This window comes from Chiloscyllium plagiosum, chromosome 12 (assembly GCF_004010195.1).
Source record: "Chiloscyllium plagiosum isolate BGI_BamShark_2017 chromosome 12, ASM401019v2, whole genome shotgun sequence".
NCBI lineage: Eukaryota > Metazoa > Chordata > Chondrichthyes > Orectolobiformes > Hemiscylliidae > Chiloscyllium > Chiloscyllium plagiosum.
Genome location: NC_057721.1, coordinates 50919588 through 50940045, shown reverse-complemented (window position 1 = coordinate 50940045; position 20458 = coordinate 50919588). Strand labels below are relative to the sequence as shown.

Genomic DNA, 20458 nt, shown 5'->3' with positions numbered 1-20458 from the left:
AACCCTGCATTTCACACAGCTAATCCTAGCCTGCACATCGTTGGACATTATGGGCAATCCACCTAGCGTGCATATCTTTGGACTGTGGGAGAAAACCCATGCAGACATAGGAAGATATATGCACACTCCAGTCAGCCAGTTGCCCAAGGGTGGAATTGAACCCAGGTCCCTGGTTCAGCGAGGCAGCAGTGCTAACCACTGAACCACTATGCCGTCCAATGGTCGAGCATCTTTCTAGATTTCGTAAAATGTTTATTAAGCTATAAAGTACTCCTGTGATTCAAATGACATTGCTTGAATTTAGAACTTTACTTACAGACAAAATACCACAAAACGGCTGCAGCTCCTCCAAATATGACCAACAGCAAAAGTATGACCAAAACAGTTCTTGTTGGATCGCATCTCTTCTTAGATTTGTTCAGAAGGCCAGTTTCTGGTTGAGTGTAAAGCTGTGTTGAATGTTCTGGAATTTTTGGATTCAAAACCTCATGGCAGAATTGTGGGTACTGTGCAGATAAGTGTTGGCTTGGTGTACTGTCTGGTGTGGTTAGAACAGCAAGACATACCTGAAAATGATTGTACAACATATATTATTCAACTATTATAGCTAACCTTCTGAAGGTTATCCAAAGATAATTTTGTTTTACTCAAACTTTGGAAAGGGCATAATCCTATTGTTTATTTTTATTGAAGACAAATGTCATGAAACTTTGACTTAATGGCTGAAATGGCATAGTCCATAGATTAGATACTGACATATTAATATCAAACGGATATATAAAGGTTACTTAAATTGCTGTAAAATGTTTAGATGTTCAAATTATATTCCTAATATCCTTAAAAAGGATCAAAAAACTTAGTTATATCTACTGGGTTGAATTTTCTTATGCTGTGAATTAGTAGTATATCAAACATTCCATTAATCTATATGATACACACAGCTAACCGTTGGATTTTATTTCAAAGACCATAATTATTTATATAGAGTTGCTTAGAAATAAATAATGTGGCTTTTGTCAATGGGATTCTATTGTTAGGAATAGAGAATTCTATATTGAACAAAATAGTTCAACTAATTAAAGACTGACAACTATTTCTTCAGCGTGGGAGCTATAATGGCTAGAGGTCCAGCAGTCTCAGTGAAGGGAGAAGTAAGAGTAAGCAGGGAATTAGAAAGGGACCCTAGGTTCCAAAAATGTATTCATAGCTGTTTTTCTGAAACAGAGATGTGACAGATCATTGGAGACTGAGAACAAGATCTCTCTAAAACAAGTGGTTGAAGCTAAATGGAGGAAGGTTACTGAATTATTGATTGCAACCTCCACAGGCCCAAATTGAACAGGAAAAGACTATTTGGCCCACAGGGAGTCTGTGTTAAGTCAAAGCACTGTTCCCAATGCAACAGTTGTAGAGGCTGCACTCATGTTTTGTCTGAAAGGTTTCATTTTTTCTCTGTATTATTTTGATGGAGAGGATCAGAACTTCAAGCAGGTAGGGAATGGTAGAAAATTAGGAATCTGAGCAAATGTTTAGAAGCAAAATGGTGCAGAAGTGTGGGCTACAGGCTCATAGATTGCCCAGTTTCTTAAATAAAATAAATAAGAGAAACGTCTATTTCAGTTGCCTAGCTGCCAATTCCATATCTCTCCTTGGCAACAGTCTGAGATAAAGTTAGTCTGCTCATAGTCTGGCCTCTGGATAATAAATGCTGGCCTTGCCAATGACGTCCACATCCAATGACTCAAATCTTTTATAAAATGTCTTTCATAGAATCATAGAATTTTATAATACAGGAGGTCATTCAACCTATTGAGTCTGTACCATTTCCTGAAAAATCCACCCAGCTAGTCCCATTCTCCAGCCCTTTAAATTCATCACTTTCAAATATAGGTCCAGTGGTCTTGTGAAACCTCCACTGGAATCCATCTCCACCACTCTCCATGACAGCACATTCTCAAATGCTAACAACTGAGTAAAGACATTTTTCCTTATCTCACTCTTAGCTCTCTTGCTGACAATTTTAAAATTGTGACCCCTAGTTACTGACATAGCAACTAGTGGAAAGAGATTATCCTTCTTTACACTGTCAAAATTGTTCATAATTTTGAACACCTCAGTAAGGTCACCGTTTAATCTTCCCTGCTCCAAGGAAAATAAACTCAAATTCTTTCATCTTTCCTCATTCCTGGTATCATTCTAATAAATCTCCTTAATGGCCATGCTAAACTGCCCGTAGTGTTAGGTGAAGCGGTAAATGTAGGAGAATGGGTCTGGGGGGGTTACGCTTCGGCGGGTCGGTGTGGACTTGTTGGGCCGAAGGGCCTGTTTCCACACTGTAAGTAATCTAATCTAATCTAATCTAATCATTCCTTAAATAAGGTGACCAGAACTAAACACAATACCCCAAACATGGTCTGAGCAATGATTTGTAGAGGCGTACCATCAGTTCCACACTTTTATACTCTATGCCTCTATTTAGAAACCCGGGGAACCTATAAGCCTTCTTAACAACTGTTTTAACCTGCCTAGCAACATTCAGAGAATTTTGCACAAGGTCCTCCATTCCTGTACTCTTCTCAAGATGTACCATCGAGTCTGTATTATCTCTCTATGCTTCTACCAAGATGCATTGAGATTCGTCTGCCAGGTTTCCACCCATTTGGCCAACTTGTAAATGTCCCTGTGAAGTCGCTCAGCATCATTCTCACAATTCACTACTCTCCCTACTTTAGTATCACCTGCAAATTTAGAGATTTTGCCCGCAACACTCCTCTCCAAATTCTTTACATAAATCAAAAAAAGCAAGGTTTCTAGTACCAATCCCTGGGGAACACCAATATCAATTCATCTCCAGTGTGAGAAATATCCATCTCTATCTACCCTCCACTTTCTATGTTTTAGCCAACTCTAGTTCTTGCTGTCAATGACCCATCAATGCCAAACATTTCCAATTTGCTTACCAACCTGCCATGTGAAACCATAGCAAATGCTTTCTGAAAGTTCAAATAGACAACATCCACAGCACTACATTTATCCACTGTCTGTATCACCTCAAAGAACTCACTAAATTTGTCAGACATGACCTGCCCTGAACAAAATCATATTGACTGTTTAGTATTAACTTATTTCTCTCTTGTGTATATAAGTGTATATTTACCTTATCCCGCATTATGGCCTCTATCAGTTTTCCCGTTAATGATCTCAAGCTGAAAGATTTGTAGTTTCTTGGGTTATTTTATACTCATTTCTTAAACAATACAGCCACATTTACAATCATCCATACCCAGGACTAATCCTGTGTTCAGAGAGGCCTCGAAATTTTCTATTAATGGTCATGTTTAATCCTGAGATGAACATCTGACCTCATATCCATGCTATCATTAAGATCACTCATATCCACCTCCAATAAGTTGCTTCATTTCATCCCGCCTTAGCTCATCTACTGCTGAAACACTCTTCCATGCAATTGTAACCTCTACTTGGCTATTTTAATGCACTCCTTGTTGTACCCTCTATAAACATATAGTTATCCAAAACACTGCTGTTCATGTTTTCACTCACTGCAAGTCCTGTTCTCCTTTTAACCCTATGCTTGTTAACCTATGCTGGCTCCCAATCAAGGAATATCTTGATTAAAAATTCTCATCTTTGTTTCCAAATCCAAGACCTTACCCATTCCTATATCTATACTATCCTCAACTTCCACCCACCCCCAGAAATCAGCACTCCCAATTTTGGCTTCTTGTGCATTCCAGTTATAACTACTTCACCAGTGGTGGCCATTGCTGGAGTTGACCAGGTCGCAAGCTTGGGAATCCATCCCTACATCTCTCTGTCCTACTTTCCCTTTTAAGGTGTACAGGTCAATTCCATCCTTGGAGGCCCAGTGAGTCTATGAAAAGAAATAGTCCTGTACAAATGTGAAACTTGATACCAAGAATTCTATTGTTAAGTTGGATGCTTTTGCAGCAAAATTATGACTTTGGTCACATAAGCTGAACTTTTTACTTCAAAGTAGCTTCAATTGTTCTCTCCTGCTGAAGATATAAACTCATAATTTTATAAGTCATAACTTATGATGCAATACATACAAAGCTTTAAAGAAATAAAGGAAACATAAAATTCAACACGTGTAATATGTCTATCTAAATATTATTCAAAATCATACTTTTTTTGTCCACATTACCATTAATTCTACCATTTTTCAGTATTGGTTTTATGTCAATACTTAATTGGATTAAATTGTTTTGTAAAGTATTAGAAGTATCATGTTAATAACATTCACTGGCTATGATAAAGCTCTCGAACTCCAATCACTTTTCCCCATCATTTGTAGTGTCACTTACTTATGACATTTTGATTGATTACAGGTTTTCTATGCTGCGACTCTTTTGGCAAACACTTTATTCAATTGTTGGAAAACTACTTCTTATCACCTTCTGTATTGCACTGCTGCAACTCCAATCCTTTCCATGATTCACTTCGTTGCCTCTTTGTCTCCCAGTTTGGAGTTATTTTTTTCTCCACTGACTGCATTCCTTCAAATGGTCATTTGAGCACTTTTTCAAACTTTTTTTTCCACATTGAAAGGGTTTAAAACATTCCAATTGTGCACACCAGGGTTACAGTGCAGGAGCAGCTATTGTGTCTGCAAGAGCAACACTTCTGGTCCCACCCCTCTACCCATGCCCCACAGCCCAGTAATTCTTGTTTTTCTTTTCAAATAATTATCCAATTGTGTTTTGGAAATCATCATTGAATTTGTCTTCAACACATTCTCAGGCACTATATTCCAGATTCAAATCTCTTTGCCTGTAAAAAGGTTTTTCTTTGTCACTTCGGGTTCTTATGCCATACACCTTAAATCAGAATTATCCAGTTCCCGACCCTTCCACCAATTGGAACTGTTCCTCCCTCTCTCTATTCCATCCAGGCTCTGATGATTTTTTTACATCTTTACCAAACTTCTTCTCAACTTCCTCAGCTCTAAATCAATAGACCCAGTTTCTCCAATCTAAACATGTTACGTAAGTCTCCATCTTGTAGCTATTCATTTGATTTTTTTCTGAACCCTGTCTAATGCCTTCAAAAGATTCTTAAAATGAATGGCTCAAAACTAGACACAATATTTCAAGCAAGACTAAATCAGCGTTTCATAAAGATACACAATAACTTCTTCGTTTTTGCACTCAATATTCCTGTTGCAAAGCCCACAATCCTATATGCCTGATTAACTACTTTCTTCACCTGCCCTACATTCTCCAATGATACATATACATATACCTTATGTAATTAAATTATTTGTACTAAGTTGCCTCCTTCTTCCTCCAAAAAGGCAACACTGTTCTCTGCATTCAATTCCATCTGCCACATTTCCATCCAGTCCAAGTCCTTTTGAAGTCTACTATTATCTTTTGGACAGTTCAAAATGCATTGAAGTTTCTTTGTTGTTGTACAAAAGATAACTCTATTTAAACAGCATCCAAGTCCACACTTCTGATGACAGCTTTACTTCCGTTAACTGCACTCCTTAAAACTCATCCCATTAATTACGAGTTCCTCGTGTTTATTCAAATTCACACCATCACTTGTTCTCTTACTCCATTAAGCTACAGACATTTCTTCAGACTATATTAGATGATAACAGATTTCCTGTTTCTTTTATAAACATACATAAAAGTGAAAAAACTAAGCATAACATAATAACAACACCATAGTTCCATTTCTTTCATGCACATTAAAATTCCAAGTGTACTTTTTCCTGTCCATAAGTTGCTAAGAAGTCACACCTTTCTTTGTAAAATAATCAGGTAGCTGACTGCTGCTATCCACTCAATTCAATTCGGTGGTTTCTCTATTCTCTAGCATTTGTTTTAAATCACACAGAAAATTATTATATATGCAATACTCAATGGTTACTGGTGCTAAATCTTTTTTGTAGAATTTCTTCCAATCTTTTGGCGAGGAAAAATGTCATACCCATTGCTTCACCAAAGGCAAGAGTATCTGCTGCTAAGGTACTTTATATTGCCGGCTTCCCAAACTAAAGGCAACATTTTGCTCACTTTCTTACAAGAAAAATTATATTCCTTCCAGCACTTGAGAATCCATCACACATTTTTGCATAGACTTGCATAAGAAGCAACACTAAAAACAAGATTTATGTTCTTGGATTTTCCCAACGATGTAAACTTCAAAGTACAATGCTCCATTTTATTTTTTTCAATGTTTTATTCACTTGAATATTACCTTGCAATGTATGATTTGTCATTGTTGTATTTAACTTTGTCAATAATGTTGGAAGCAAAACATTAACTCTGTTTGTCTCTCCACAAATGCTGCCAGACCTGTTGGATTTCTCCAGAATTCTCTGTGTTTATTTTAAATTTACAGTATCCACATCTTTTTCTTTTATTCTAATTTATCAAAACAGATACCTGGTCTTGTTTGGGTGCCAGGCCAATTCAGCTGTTCAATCAAACATCACAATTCCTCCATTTCAGTTTTGAAAACTACTGTAACTTTTTGTCAGGCCCTACTTTGTTGAATGGAGCTAATATTTTCCAAATATGATTGCTGATACAAAGTGCCATTGACTTCCTGCCTGATGTCCAACTCAGTGTATATAAAAGGCCCAAAAACATGACATCCAATTTCGAATTCTTCTTTTAAGTCCACTTGTAACAATATTTTCAAATTCACAGCCCCCACCCCACAAGATAAATCATCTATGTGCATCAAAAAGATGCCTAAAAACTATCCCTTATGATACCAATAAATAAAACATAACTGGATCTGTTTTTAACTGAAGGCAACTCATTTTTAATAAGGCAGGTCTTACTGAAAATTACCAATCACCAGATGTATCATTTAGGCCATGCACATATTTATTTAACCACCAGAGTGTCCCTACTGTGTTTAGTGCTTCTTTTGAAAGTCTAAGAAACACTTCTTCATCTGATTTCCTGGCGGAAATGCAGCTTTAATATCAATCGATTTACATTCCCAAGCGTTTGTTGCTAACAAAGCCAGAAAAAGAATAAAAATTGCTTTTCTTGTCATTAGTGACTCTATTCTTAAACTTTGGTCCCCAGGTTTTCTTCAAAACCTTGCGCTGCTAACCTTATTTTAGTATTATACATGACATCAGCTATCACATTTTCCTTGCGCATCTACCTATGTGAAAGGGCTGGTTGTCCCCTATCTGGCACCTCACTATGCACTCTAAATTCCCTCCAATTTTGTAGCTCTTATCATTTAACATATTTTATTAACTCATCTTCTTGTTTGTTTGTGGCTACTAAAATTTGCTGATTTCACATGCTTTTGCTACTGGTGATATTCCTAGTTTTTCTCATAAAATAAGTGTTTAATTGCTGAAGGATGAGAGGATTGTGATAATTTGAAGAGTAAACATCGAACAAGAACTCCTTATAGATGTATTTTTCCCCTTTTCTTTGCTGCGCAAACTAAGATCTTTGAATCAATAGTCGATGTTCCCCATTGTTTTCTCTCATCTCCTGCAGACAGAATTCCTCAAGAAATATCAACTCCTCAATATATTACCCAAGTTATCTTCATTTATCAGCAAAGGCAGTGATTATTGGGAGGCAAATCCATCACTGGAGCATCACTGGGATGTCTTCTTCCTACATCTACACACGTTTTCGAGATTGATACACTTTTCCAATCCCTCTTCAACAACACTGGAGCCTTCTATTCCAACTACAATTCTATGATCAAACAAGGAGTAATTTGATAATTTCTGATCTGCTATTGATTATTATCAGATAGTATGCTTAGCCCGCAGGGTAGCATTAGAATTGATTTCACTAAAGATTTGCTGAAACTGAAGTAGAATACCACATAAACTATTTAATTGGCAACGTGGCTGTGTTTGATCAAAGAAACAGTGTAGAAGGAAAACACTTCAAAGAACAATTTCTCATGAAAGAACAATTTTTATATCACTTTGTAGTCCCTTTTGGTTAGGTCCAGGTTAACACCAATCAACACAAGTGGTTCTTCCAACTCTATATGGAAAGTTTTATTTAATTTCTCAGTATAAATTCTCAAGATATTCTTAAGAATAGAACATAGAGGCCTTTAGCTAACTTACTAAAGCTGCTACTGGTATTGAGCCAATTCAATTGGTGGATTTTGTCCGAAATGCAGATTGGATTGAAAAGTAAACGATGTGAGAATGAAAAGGCCGAGAAAGATGAGATGAACAGCAGCTCTCAGAGGTGCTTTGAAAAGTGAGCATTTGACATCAGGCAGCACAGCTCAACTCAGCGTGACCCGTAATCGAAATACCCAAAACATTTAACTGTGATCCCAAAATTATTATGCACAACTATATGTCAAAGCTACATGGCCTTAGTTAATGAATAATTTAACTTTGAAAAGACATATTGGTCAGTCACCGTACGTGCCCATTTGACTTCGGTTTATCTCTAGAAAAAAAATACCTCGAATGTTTCCACAAGCAGAAGAAACATTTTTTCTCCTCGTGAAATTCCTTTCACCCACCTGGTTGTTGCAGCCAGCAGGAGGCAAGGTTTGATTGGGACAAGTAATACGCTCAGCAGTTTCTGCTCTCATTTTCCACCCAATCTTTCTAAATGCAAAAAAAAACAAAAACAAATCGCTTCACTTTGTTCTGTTACATTTCTTTGCGAATCACCGCCGAGTGTGACTGTAGAAACGATCTCTTTTTAATTCTTTCTCCTCCTCCTTGCAGTTGGGAGCGGGTCGGGTTACCAGAAACACATCCTGAGGGAGGGAAAGGGGAGGAATCCTCCGCTTGTTTGGATGTGAGGTTTTTGGTTACGGTTGGGTTGCTGCCGGTGGGTAGGAGTTGGCGCACCGCCCATGCCCACACAGCCGCGAGTGAACAAGCTCTGCCTGCCAGTCTTCAGCAAAATCAAAGCGTCGACGAAGCTTTATTGTTAAGATACCTTGTGGATGTGCTGAAGCCGATTGGGACTCAAGTCTGCAAGGAAGAAGCCTGAGGAAATCCAGGGCGAATCCCACTCCTCCAAGTCTTGGCTCGACTTTCCTTTCCACCCGCTTTAATTCTAGTTTGATTTGGTTCAGACGTGCCATTTTCCATTCTGAACCACAGCCCAAAGGATTGTACCAATTCCGGCTTTCCCAGACTAACCAAACGCAACTGCAAAGCCAGTCTTTCCTCCGTGTGGCCTGAGCTGGAGGGGCCTGGTGCTCCATTCTGTGTTCTGGTTGTTCATTCCTTAGGTACCTACATAGTGCCAGTTGGAAAATTATGAGGTCAAACCCCATGACAGTGCTGAGTACAGTGGTATCCTTAAAGAGATTTTATGATGCTGGCCCAAAAGCGATTACTTTGCTTCTCCCCAGCACACACTATTTCCAACTTCCCAATCCTAGATAAGCCACAATTAGAAATTAAGCCAAATTATTGCTGAGCCCCAAAATGATGGCACGCGCACACAGATGCTACTGGGGAATTAGACATTCAACCCTAACACAGATCCACCTTGAATTCTAGTAAACCAATACGGACTCCTGTATATCTTATTAATTGAAGATGCAGTGGGGAATGGATATTTCTGAAAATAAAGCTGCCAAATTCAAATGATTACATCTTTCCTAGGGTGTAGCTGTTTACAGTTCAACAGAGCTCACTAAAGTGATCAATGCCCTTTTAATTAGACTTTTTCACCAAAGTTCCCAACTCTTTGAAACATGGAACACCAATGAAATCTTAAGTCAGTAACAAAAATCTCCAACTCCTAGGTTATAAGCAAATTAGATTGCAAATTTATGAAAAAAATAAACTTGTCATATCATGGCAAACTCATTGTTTATGTCTTATTCTGGAAACTAAAAACAACTTGAAGGGGAATTGTAATTTTAGCACTGCCTACTATCACATTGTACAGGAGGTTATTGCTGATGATGTCATTATTATGCATCTGCAAGTCAGCATCCCACTCTGTCCATAGATGTGTACACACAGTATTATGAACATGAATGCTTACTTATCATCCACTTTACTGCCAGGCTCACCACCCCCATTCACATCTTCGCCTCTTTATTTGCTGCTTCATCCTCTGCTTTGTTCACAGTCCCAATATGAATCCTTGGTTGCCCTTCCCACTATCTCTCTAGTTAACCTGCTCCTTACCATTCACTCTTTCCACTTACTCACCAGGAATCCTTTACTCATGGTCGACAGCAAAGGAGCAGAGTGGTGAGCAGGAGGAAGACAGTAAGGAGTCAAAAGCAGGGTTGCCCATTATCCATTAGTCCCTTAGCCAATTTCCTAACCAGGTCAATCACTTTCCTTCAATTCCATAAGCTTGAATTTCAACTGACAAAAGCTCTTATGAGGGACAATATCAAATGCCTTCTGAAAGTCTTTTCCCTGTTCACTAATTTAGTCACCTATTCAAAAATTTCAAACAAATTTATTAGGTACATCTACAGTTTACAAATTTATAATGGTTCTCTCTGATCAACTTAAAATTTAAAAGATATTTAATCACTGTATCCTCAAATATAGATGTTACAAATTTGCAAAACATGTCAGACTAACTGATCAATAATTCCCTGGTTTCCTTCGCTCACCTTTCTAAAGTAGTAGAATAGATTTTCCAATCTAAAGGAATGGATCTTGAATCAAAAAACCTTGAAAGTTAAATAGTATTAATTATTTTAATTTTGTAACATTTTAACAATGGATAAATAAAACATTAGTTATAAACTCTATTTTTATTACATTGCGCAATATAGTTATGCAGACATGTTGCCCTCCTATAGATAGCACACATCAAAAAGGGAAGAAATCAACAAATGTCAGAGTGTTGCATCATGTTTTGCGAACTTGCTTTAAATTACATTAAAGTCACACAACTTACATTTATTTGAAATGCATACTTAGAGTGGAAATACATGTCACATTTACATGAAGGACAAATGCACTCAAAGTTAAGCAATCAGTATCCTCAAGGATCTACTCAACATAAACTGTGTTTCTATGAACTGGAGAGGGAAAGGGTTAACACTGGAAATATATTTAAAACTACAAAGATATTGGAAATAAATAAAGTATTATTTTATTGAGAAAAACACATAGGTATTTCCACTAAATCTAATGTGCCTTTTCAACTGAGTAGAATATGTATACAACACTTTAATATATTATAGCACATCCATTTCACATTTTCTCCATAAGTTGCTAACAAAACTCCTGTTCCTTTTTAGGGTATGTATCTTTGAAAAGCAAATAGCAGGCTAGGTTTGAGAGGAACATCAACAGAAAGATGGCTGAAAGGTAAGTTAGTACCCCAAAATAAATATTGGTCACATTCAGAAAGCTCTACTCTGCATTTAGGGAGCTCCAAATGGCATCATTCCAGAATTACGAGGCTCAGGCTTGCTGGCTTTGGATCTGTTGGATCAAGCTGATTAGAGGGACTCAGTCTAAAATCCTTTGCATATGGATGCAGTAGAAATGACAGACAGTTCACAAAGGTTATGTACAGATTGTCACTTGTATCTAATGAGCAATGGAAGTGGATTTGCTGCAAACCTTTGGCCTGGAATTACTGAAATGTTTTGATGAAGCGAAGATGTAGGTGCATGAATTTTCTCTGGCAAATTTGCACAATCAACTTAAAACTTTTTTATGCTTAAATGTTGCTATAGGTACATTTCCTCAATCGTTTCTACAACTAAGACATATCTGATGAAACTTTCATTGCTACTCTCGTTTACTGGATTAAAGCAACTAACACACTTATATAGATTCATCTCAATTGGTTTAGAATTTGACTGTCCTGTAGTCACTGATATCAGCCCAGCTAGGATGTTTGGAATTTGCTAGCAATTTCTTCATTATGTGTAAAATCAGGCTCACTTTACTTTGCACTTGACTTAACCAAATTGCTTGGTTAGGTCCCACTATACCTGATTTTTCTTTGGATCCTTATATCCCCATACGTGCATGTTATGGAATGGCTTTCCTTAAGATGTATTCTTTTAGGTGTATTCTACAAAATGATGGAAGAGGAAGAGCAGCAGCAATAAGAAATTCAGAGAGTGCAACACCATTGCAAAAGACAGTTTTCAACAAACTACTACCCTCTTGGTTGTACTTCATTTATGCCAATATTATACCAATACTTGAGTTTCACAATGCCCAAATTTCCTAAGATCCTCTAAGCAAGACCAGTGTAAAAAATGGTATACATTCCAACATAAACACAATTCAGGAAATTCTGGCAATTTAAAGATTGCAACAATCAGGTGACATTTGGGTACATTTAGATATCAAACATTTTGCAACTATTTTCTCATAAAGTAACCTTGAAAGAGAAAGATTTATTCAACAACATTGAGAACTAAGGAGTAATTCAGGAGTGCTCTTAGGTATAATTTGGATCTTGTTATCTCTTCCTTGCTGTCAATGAAGTTCAAATATTTACTCCAGCTACTAACATAAGATCAATGAATTTGTTTTCACAGTCATATGGGATTTGTTGAATTGATTTGTGACAACTACCTGATGAAGGAGCAGCGTTCCAAAAGCCAGTGCTTCCAAATAAACCCGTTGGACTATAATTTGGTGTTGTGTGATTTTTAACTTTGTACACCCCACTCCAACACTGACACCTCCAAATCATTATCAAAATGTGTGATATCTTTTCAAGTGTAAATACCACTAGAATTAATCCAAAAATAAGAATATTAATGACAATGTATGTTTATAAAATAAACGTAGTATGGAACAAGCATGTCTACTTCTGTTTATTTGGTCCTATGGTTTTATCACCACAATTGTATAATTGTCAGATACATTGTATTTGGTGCTCTGTAGTGGAGCTTAACTTGAAATTATAACAACCAGACTGCATATCTACATTAAAATGTTGGTTGACTCAGCACCAGTGTAATAGCTGTAAATCAAAAGAGGCTCTAGTACCAGTAGATTGTCTTGCCAACAGCACCACTTGTATTTACACGTGACCATTTACACGGTGAAATATTTTATGGGAGATGTAAGTTTGCTCGCTGAGCTTGGAGGTTCGTTTTCGGACATTTCGTCACCATACTAGGCAACATCTTCAGTGAGCCTCTGGATGAAGCACTGGTGATATGGCCCATATTATATTTATGTGTGTATAAACAGAAAGTGGGCCATACCACCAGTGCTTCATCCAGAGGCTCACTAATGATGTTATCTAGTATGATGATGAAACGTCTGAATATAAACCTTCCAGCTCAGTGAGCAAACCCACATCCAGAACCTCAACCTGAGCTACAAATCTTCTCAAAACTCACTGATTTTATGGGAGAATCGGGTAGGGTGGGAGGCACTAAAAATAAAGAAAGAAGTTAGTAAACAAAGATAAAAAGGTTAGCATTTTGAAGGAGGAGAGAGACATCATCTCCTTCATGTTTTCATTTCCACAATTGAACTCCAAAACATAATTTTGTCCAACTACTGAATGGGTTATTGGTCCTGTGATACAGAAAAAAATGTAAAATAGGATTAGTTTAAAACTGTGTTCATTTTTAAGTTAAAACAAACAAAATAGCTGAATGGTCTGAAAGTAATTTTAACCTTTATATAAAGATTTGACTGAAATATTTTATCCAATATCAATGACATACTGGTTCACAATAATAAATGTGATACTTGTTACGATTACCAAATTCACAATAAAGACATTATGATAACTAATTATTAAACAGGAAAGTTTATGCATAAACCTAGTGTAGATGGTTTTACACATTGTCTTTTTTAAAATAATGTATCTATTCTTTTAGACACATCTGAAATATTGGATTTGAAAATCTTTATAAAATATACATAATTATTATACAGGAACATTTTCTCTTAAGTAAATGAATAACAAAGGTACTATTCTTGTAAGAATGCCAATTATTAGCATTACTCATGTCCATGTATGAATTTATCTTCTTGACAAGGATCAGTCATGCAATATTAACCATTGTACCAAGTGTTTTTTTTTGCAAAGGCTGATATTTGTTCTTCCATTGTCTTTACAGGCCACTGAATCTCAAAAATGGTAATATGTTGCATCAATGGCCCTATTACATTCCATCATTCAGGCTCCCCCTTGAGCTATGAGTAAAAATACTGAAATATTAAAATACTCCAATTAAGAAAAATAGTGAGCATCTTCACAGAACGGACTGACGATCTAATTGATTTGTTGCTTGATCCAGTCAGAAAATCTAGAAACCCGAGTATAAACGCCAGGACGATTACGTCGAGCACATCCTTCTCCCCAGCTGACTATTCCTGCGAGAAACCACTTCCTTCTTTTCCCCAGACAAACCAGTGGACCTCCAGAGTCTCCCTTCAATAGAAAGTAAAAAAAACCATTTTTGAAGAACAGGCATTTCTCACAGTAAGTCAAATGATATGCCAGGTCATAATAATGGAAGATTTGTACATCCGAGTACTGAAATCAGGCAGGTAATCCTCACTGCCAGAACACATTGCACAATTACTCCTTTATCTTCTAAAATTTTATGTTTAACTTATTTTCAATTTTTTGATGTTGCCTACTAAACTGTGTTTAGACTTGCATTCTAGGTTTTCAGTAAATTTCCTCTACATAGTTTTCACATCTTTCCAAAAACTGTGATTCCCAAAACTGGCACAGGACTCCAGCTGAAACCTACATAGTGATTTTCTAAAAACTCAGAATAATTCTTTACTTTTACAATTTATGAGGAGAATTTTCCCAGCCCCTGAACGACATGGGCATTAGTGAGTGGATCCTGCCATAAGAGCAAATAGTCCCACTTTCCAGCCAAATGTTTAATGGAGAGATGACAGTCTTGCTAGTGATCAGTAAGAAGCCTATTTGCAAATATTAACTTCTCAATATTACATCATCTCACTTGATTGATATGCAATCTTCTACCCACTGGATGAAAAGTAGACTAGCTAAATTCCCAACTTGCAAGTCAGAGCAGTGACCTGACCACTCCAGCTTATTGCTTGCTCATCTTATCCCCAACAGTCACCAATGTGTCAGGACAGACCTCATGGCCAATGACCTCGTGCACCTGCCATCCAGCAGAACATCCAGATGCCTGTCGGCAGAGCAGGGTTCCAGGTACCCTATCTCCAACACATCCAAGGCAAATAAAATGAACCATTAGGGCAGCTACATACTTCCTGCATTCGACTGGACACTTGGCTCGGCTTTAATGATGGACCTAGCACCAGGAAAGCCAAGAGGTGTGGGGCAGTGGCTAATACTTCCATCTGTGCTGAGCGGGAGGAATTGGACAAGCAGGGCACCATAGTGCTTGGGTACACAAGAAAACACACATGCTTCTTGATAGTTGCAAAATATGACACTTAGCTGATTTCTGGCAAGAGTCAGCCCTGTATTCCTCTTTAGATAGCCCAGGATTGTCGAGGGTTTTTTTGTTTTAAAAAAAGCCTAAAACCTATTATGTATGTGAACCCCATCTCCCATTGATGCAGCCATTTTACAACTGCATTATTTAATTGAAAACTACACTTGATCATTATATTAAATTTTATCTGTAATATGTCTGCCCATTCTGTCTCTGCCCCCTGAGATTTGTTATGACCCTTCTCAGATTCATTACATTTCCAAGTTTCTGTCATCTACAAAGAAACGTTGCCTTCAATGCCAAAATGAGATTTGGCCCTAATACAAACGCACTGGCATCGCCATCTCTGCATACACCCTTCCAATCTGATAAAGAACTGCGTACCTCACACTACTCTCTGTTTGTTGACAATCGCAATTTTGAATATTTTGCATTCTGCCTGTTTCCTTACTTATGCCAAATTCCATTTATCATCCATTGGGTCACAGTAAGGAAGACTCACTTTTAAAGTTCTCTTCCTTGTTTTCAAATTTTACAATGGCCTTGATCATCTCTATCTCTGTGCTCCTCTCCAACCAAAAGCTTATGGAATATTTATAGAGAAAATAGGAGCAGGACTATGCTGTTTAGCTCTTCCTGCAAAGCTACTCCATATTCAATACAATCATGGCTGCTCATCTAACTCAGTCCCCTCTTCCCCCTTTCTCTCCACACCCTTTGGTCCCTTTAGGCCTAAGAACCATATCTAACTCCTTCTTGAAAACATTCAGCATTTTGGCCTCAATTGCTTTCCTTGGTAGAGAATTTCATTCTATGGATGAAGAAATTTCTCCTCATTGGAGTGCTAAATAGCTTACTCCAGTAAACATAGTCCAAACCAATCCAGTCTCCCTTCAAAGGTAATTCCTATCATTCCAGAAATCAGTCTTTATTGCACTCCAACCATTTGTAAAACATCCTTCTTCAAAGAATCCAAAATTGCACACAATATTGCAGGTGTGATCTCACCAAGCCCTTGTACAATTGCAGCAAGACATCCTTGTTCCTGTGCTGAAATCCTTTGGCAATGAAGACCAACATACCTTCTTCGCCACCTGCATGCTTACTTTCAGTAACTGGTGTACAAGTACACCCAAGTCTTATTGCACCTCCCCACTTTCCCAATCTACCCTCATTCTGATATTAATCTACCTTCCTGTTTGTGCTACCAAAGTGAACAACATCATATTTATCCTGTCACACAGTATCCTTTCCAACAACTTGCCTACCACTGATGTCAGGCTCACTGACCTGTAGTTCCCTGGCTTGTCTTTGTTACCTTTCTTAAACAATGGAACAACATTAGCTACACTCCAGTCTTCTGAAATTTCACCAGTGACTAAAGATAAAGCAAAATTCTCTTCAAGGGCCGCTGAAATTTCTTGCCTAGCTTCCCACAATGTGCAAGGATGGACTTGATCAGGCTCAGGGCATTATCCATTTCAATGCGTTTTAAAGCTGCAAACACCTCCTCTCTAGTAACATGGATGCAGTCCAAAACATCCCCACGTTTTTCCCTGATTTCCTTAGCATCCATGATTCTCTCCTCAATAAACACTGAGGAGAAATATTCATTAAAAATCTCCCCCATCTCCTGTGGCTGATCCTTAAGGAGATCTATTCTTGATCAGTTTTATAAGTGACCATAAGACCATAAGACATAGGAGTGAAAGTAAGGCCATTCGGCCCATCGAGTCCACTCCGCCATTCAATCATGGCTGATGGGCATTTCAACTCCACTTATCCGCATTCTCCCCGTAGCCCTTAATTCCTTGTGACATCAAGAATTTATCAATCTCTGCCTTGAAGACATTTAGCGTCCCGGCCTACACTGCACTCCACGGCAATGAATTCCACAGGCCCACCACTCTCTGGCTGAAGAAATGTCTCCACATTTCTGTTCTGAATTTACCCCCTCTAATTCTAAGGCTGTGTCCACGGGTCCTAGTCTCCTTGCCTAACAGAAATAATTTCCTAGCGTCCACCCTCTCCAAGCCATGTATTATCTTGTAAGTTTCTATTAGATCTCCCCTTAATCTTCTAAACTCCAATGAATACAATCCCAGGATCCTCAGCCCTTCCTCGTATGTTAGACCTACCATTCCAGGGATCATCCATGTGAATCTCCGCTGGACACACTCCAGTGCCAGTATGTCCTTCCTGAGGTGTGGGGGCCAAAACTGGACACAGTACTCCAAATGAGGCCTAACCAGAGCTTTATAGAGTCTCAGTAGCACAACGGTGCTTTTATATTCCAACCCTCTTGAGATAAATGACAACATTGCATTCGCTTTATTAATCACGAACTCAACCTGCATGTTTACCTTTAGAGAATCCTCGACTAGCACTCCCAGATCCCTTTGTACTTTGGCTTTATGAATTTTCTCACCGTTTAGAAAGTAGTCCATGCTTGTATTCTTTCTTCCAAAGTGCAAGATCTCGCATTTGCTCACATTGAATTCCATCAGCCACTTCCTGGACCACTCTCCCAAACTGTCTAGATCCTTCTGCAGCCTTCCCATTTCCTCAGTACTACCTGCCTGTCCACCTAACTTCATATCATCGGCAAACTTCGCTAGAATGCCCCCAGTCCCAGTGACTGTAGTCATCAATGGATTCACTTGAGCCCAATAGCTTAAATTGAATGTATGTCTTTTTTTTCATAGCCAGAGCCTCAATATCCTTCATCAGCCAGGGATCCCTAAATCTGCTAGCTTTTCCATTCATCCTGACAGGGACATACTGTCCCTGGACACTTGATATCACACTTTTAAAAGACTGCTATCTGCTAGTGCCCTTTCCTTCAAACAGACTCACCCAATCAACCTCTGCTAGATAGAGTCATAGAGATATACAGCATATGCCTAATGGGCCCTAAATTGGCCCTGCTCCAGTTTAGCACCGTAACCTGTGGGCCTATCCTATCTTTATTCATAACTAAGCTATTGCAAATAGCTAGGATCCAAGCACTCATCCCTGCAGTATCCTAATACTCATTGGCTGCCATTTGGAAAAATGCCCATTTATTTTGTTTGTCTCTTTTCTGTCAACTAGTTCTCTATCTATGCCAGCACACTATCCCAATCTCATGTGCTTTGATTTTACATGCGGGACCTTAATGAAAGCCTCTTGCAGCATACATGATTTTATTTCAGAAACATTGGCGGATATACCTTCAGCTGGTTAACCACTAGAATTGACTTCCTAAGCCCTTCACATTTCTATTTCTCTTTTCTATTTTGAAGTTAAAAATCACACAACACCAGGTTATAGTCCAACAGGTTTATTTGGAGTATATACTGTCCACCCCAGTCTATCACTGTCTCCTCCATATCATTCCTTTTTTAAGACACTCCTTATAATCAAGTTTTATGTGATTTTCCCTGATAAGACCAGAGGTAGGCAATGTCAAATTTTGCTTTCTAAGACTTCCATAAAGCATCGGAGTACATTTTATTGAATTGAAGGCATTATGTAAATACAACTTTTTGTGACATTCATAGTGTCATACAGCAAGGAAACAGACCCTTCGATCCAACCAGTCCATGCCAAACATAATCCCAAACAAACTAGTCCCACCTGCCTGCTCCTGAACCATATCCCTCCAAACCTTTCTATTCACATACTTATCCAAATATCTTTTTAAATGTTATAATGGTACTCACATCCACCACTTGCTCAGGAAGTTCATTCCTCACATGAACCACCCTCTGTGAAAAACATTTGCCTCTAATGTCCTTTTTAATTCTCTCTCCTCTCACCTTAAAAATATACCCCCTAGTTTTGAAATCCCCCATTCTATGGAAAAGACAACTACCATTAACTCCATCTATACCCCTTGTTATCGTATAAACTTCTATCAGGTCGCCTCTCAACCTCCTAAGTTCCAGTGAAAAAAGTCTCAGACTATCCAGCCTTTCTTTATAATTCAAGGCTTCCATATCCGGCAACATCCTGCTAAAGCTCTTCTGAACCCTCGCCAGCTTAATAATATCCTTCCTATAACTGGGCGAGGATGTGAGCATCAATTGCAAATCTAACATTTGTTGCTCATTCCTGATTGTTCCTGAGAAGGTGACAATGAGTTGTTGTTGGACGATGTTACAAATGGGTAGGATCTGGATGAAAATAAGAGGCCAATGTTGGATCCTTGAGGGACTGCAGATGTAGCTGTGTGGGAGCTGGAAAAAAAGCCATTGTGGATGACTCTCTTATTGGATAGGATTGGCTATGATTGGATAGATAGGGATTTAACCTGGTGAGGGTATATTCACCTAGCTGGATGATGGAAGGCAGGAACTGGAAAAGGAAGCCGGGGTTATCGAGAATTATTTAGAAATCGTGAACAGTTTTCATAAAGAAATGGACTTTTCGTAGCCCAGACAAATTTGGAGACAAATGACTATGAACATTCATTTGTACATCCCTTGAATGTGATGTGGCTAGGATAAAGGTCATACCAGGGCAGAGACTTTGGTGACAGAGTCACAACTCTCAAACTTTTTCTTCAATTAATAGTATAATTTGTAAACCTGCTCAAAGCTCACCAACAGTCTGTCTCGAGTATCAAATAACTTTATGTAAATACACCGAACTGTTACCAATCTTCAGTATCAGATTTCAACTGAAATGATTCTTGTTTCTTTTGTACCTTTTTTAAAGTGTGAAATGATCAATTCATGGGGCGAAAACATGATGGACTGGAAAGGCGTACTAAGTGGACTATTTTTGTATTATATTTGAGATACAAAAGATATCAGACTAGGTACATACGTTAATGATTAGTTTTATGATATTCCATTACGCACTAGGGACAATATCATGTGGTAAATATTCCAAACTTTGTGAGAAGATTTGTAGCTCGGGTGCTCGTTGTTGTGGTTCTGTTCGCCGAGCTGGGAACTTGTGTTGCAGACGTTTCGTCCCCTGTCTAGGTGACATCCTCAGTGCTTGGGAGCCTCCTGTGAAGCGCTTCTGTGATGTTTCCTCCGGCATTTGTAGTGGTTTGAATCTGCCGCTTCCGGTT

The 20458-nt window shown here is 38.2% G+C and overlaps 2 protein-coding genes across 3 annotated transcripts in view; both read right to left on the bottom strand.

Annotated features, from left to right (window-relative positions):
* Positions 1-8781, bottom strand: part of LOC122555251 (suppressor of tumorigenicity 14 protein homolog) — a 143029-nt gene extending 134248 nt beyond the window's left edge. Inside the window, exons 1-2 of one of the 2 annotated variants that reach the window (XM_043701044.1) lie at positions 8533-8781; positions 317-566 (exon numbers count right to left, since the gene is read on the bottom strand). In XM_043701044.1, coding sequence (XP_043556979.1) covers positions 317-566; positions 8533-8604 — 322 coding nt within the window. In that variant the 5' untranslated portion in view covers positions 8605-8781. The remainder of the gene's footprint in view (positions 1-316; positions 567-8532) is intronic. The other variant, XM_043701043.1, reaches the window with a different exon arrangement.
* A 5355-nt stretch (positions 8782-14136) lies between these two features.
* The window catches only part of LOC122555509 (suppressor of tumorigenicity 14 protein homolog), an 80228-nt gene continuing 73906 nt past the window's right edge, over positions 14137-20458 (bottom strand). Inside the window, exon 18 of the mRNA XM_043701534.1 lies at positions 14137-14375. Coding sequence (XP_043557469.1) covers positions 14217-14375 — 159 coding nt within the window. The 3' untranslated portion in view covers positions 14137-14216. The remainder of the gene's footprint in view (positions 14376-20458) is intronic.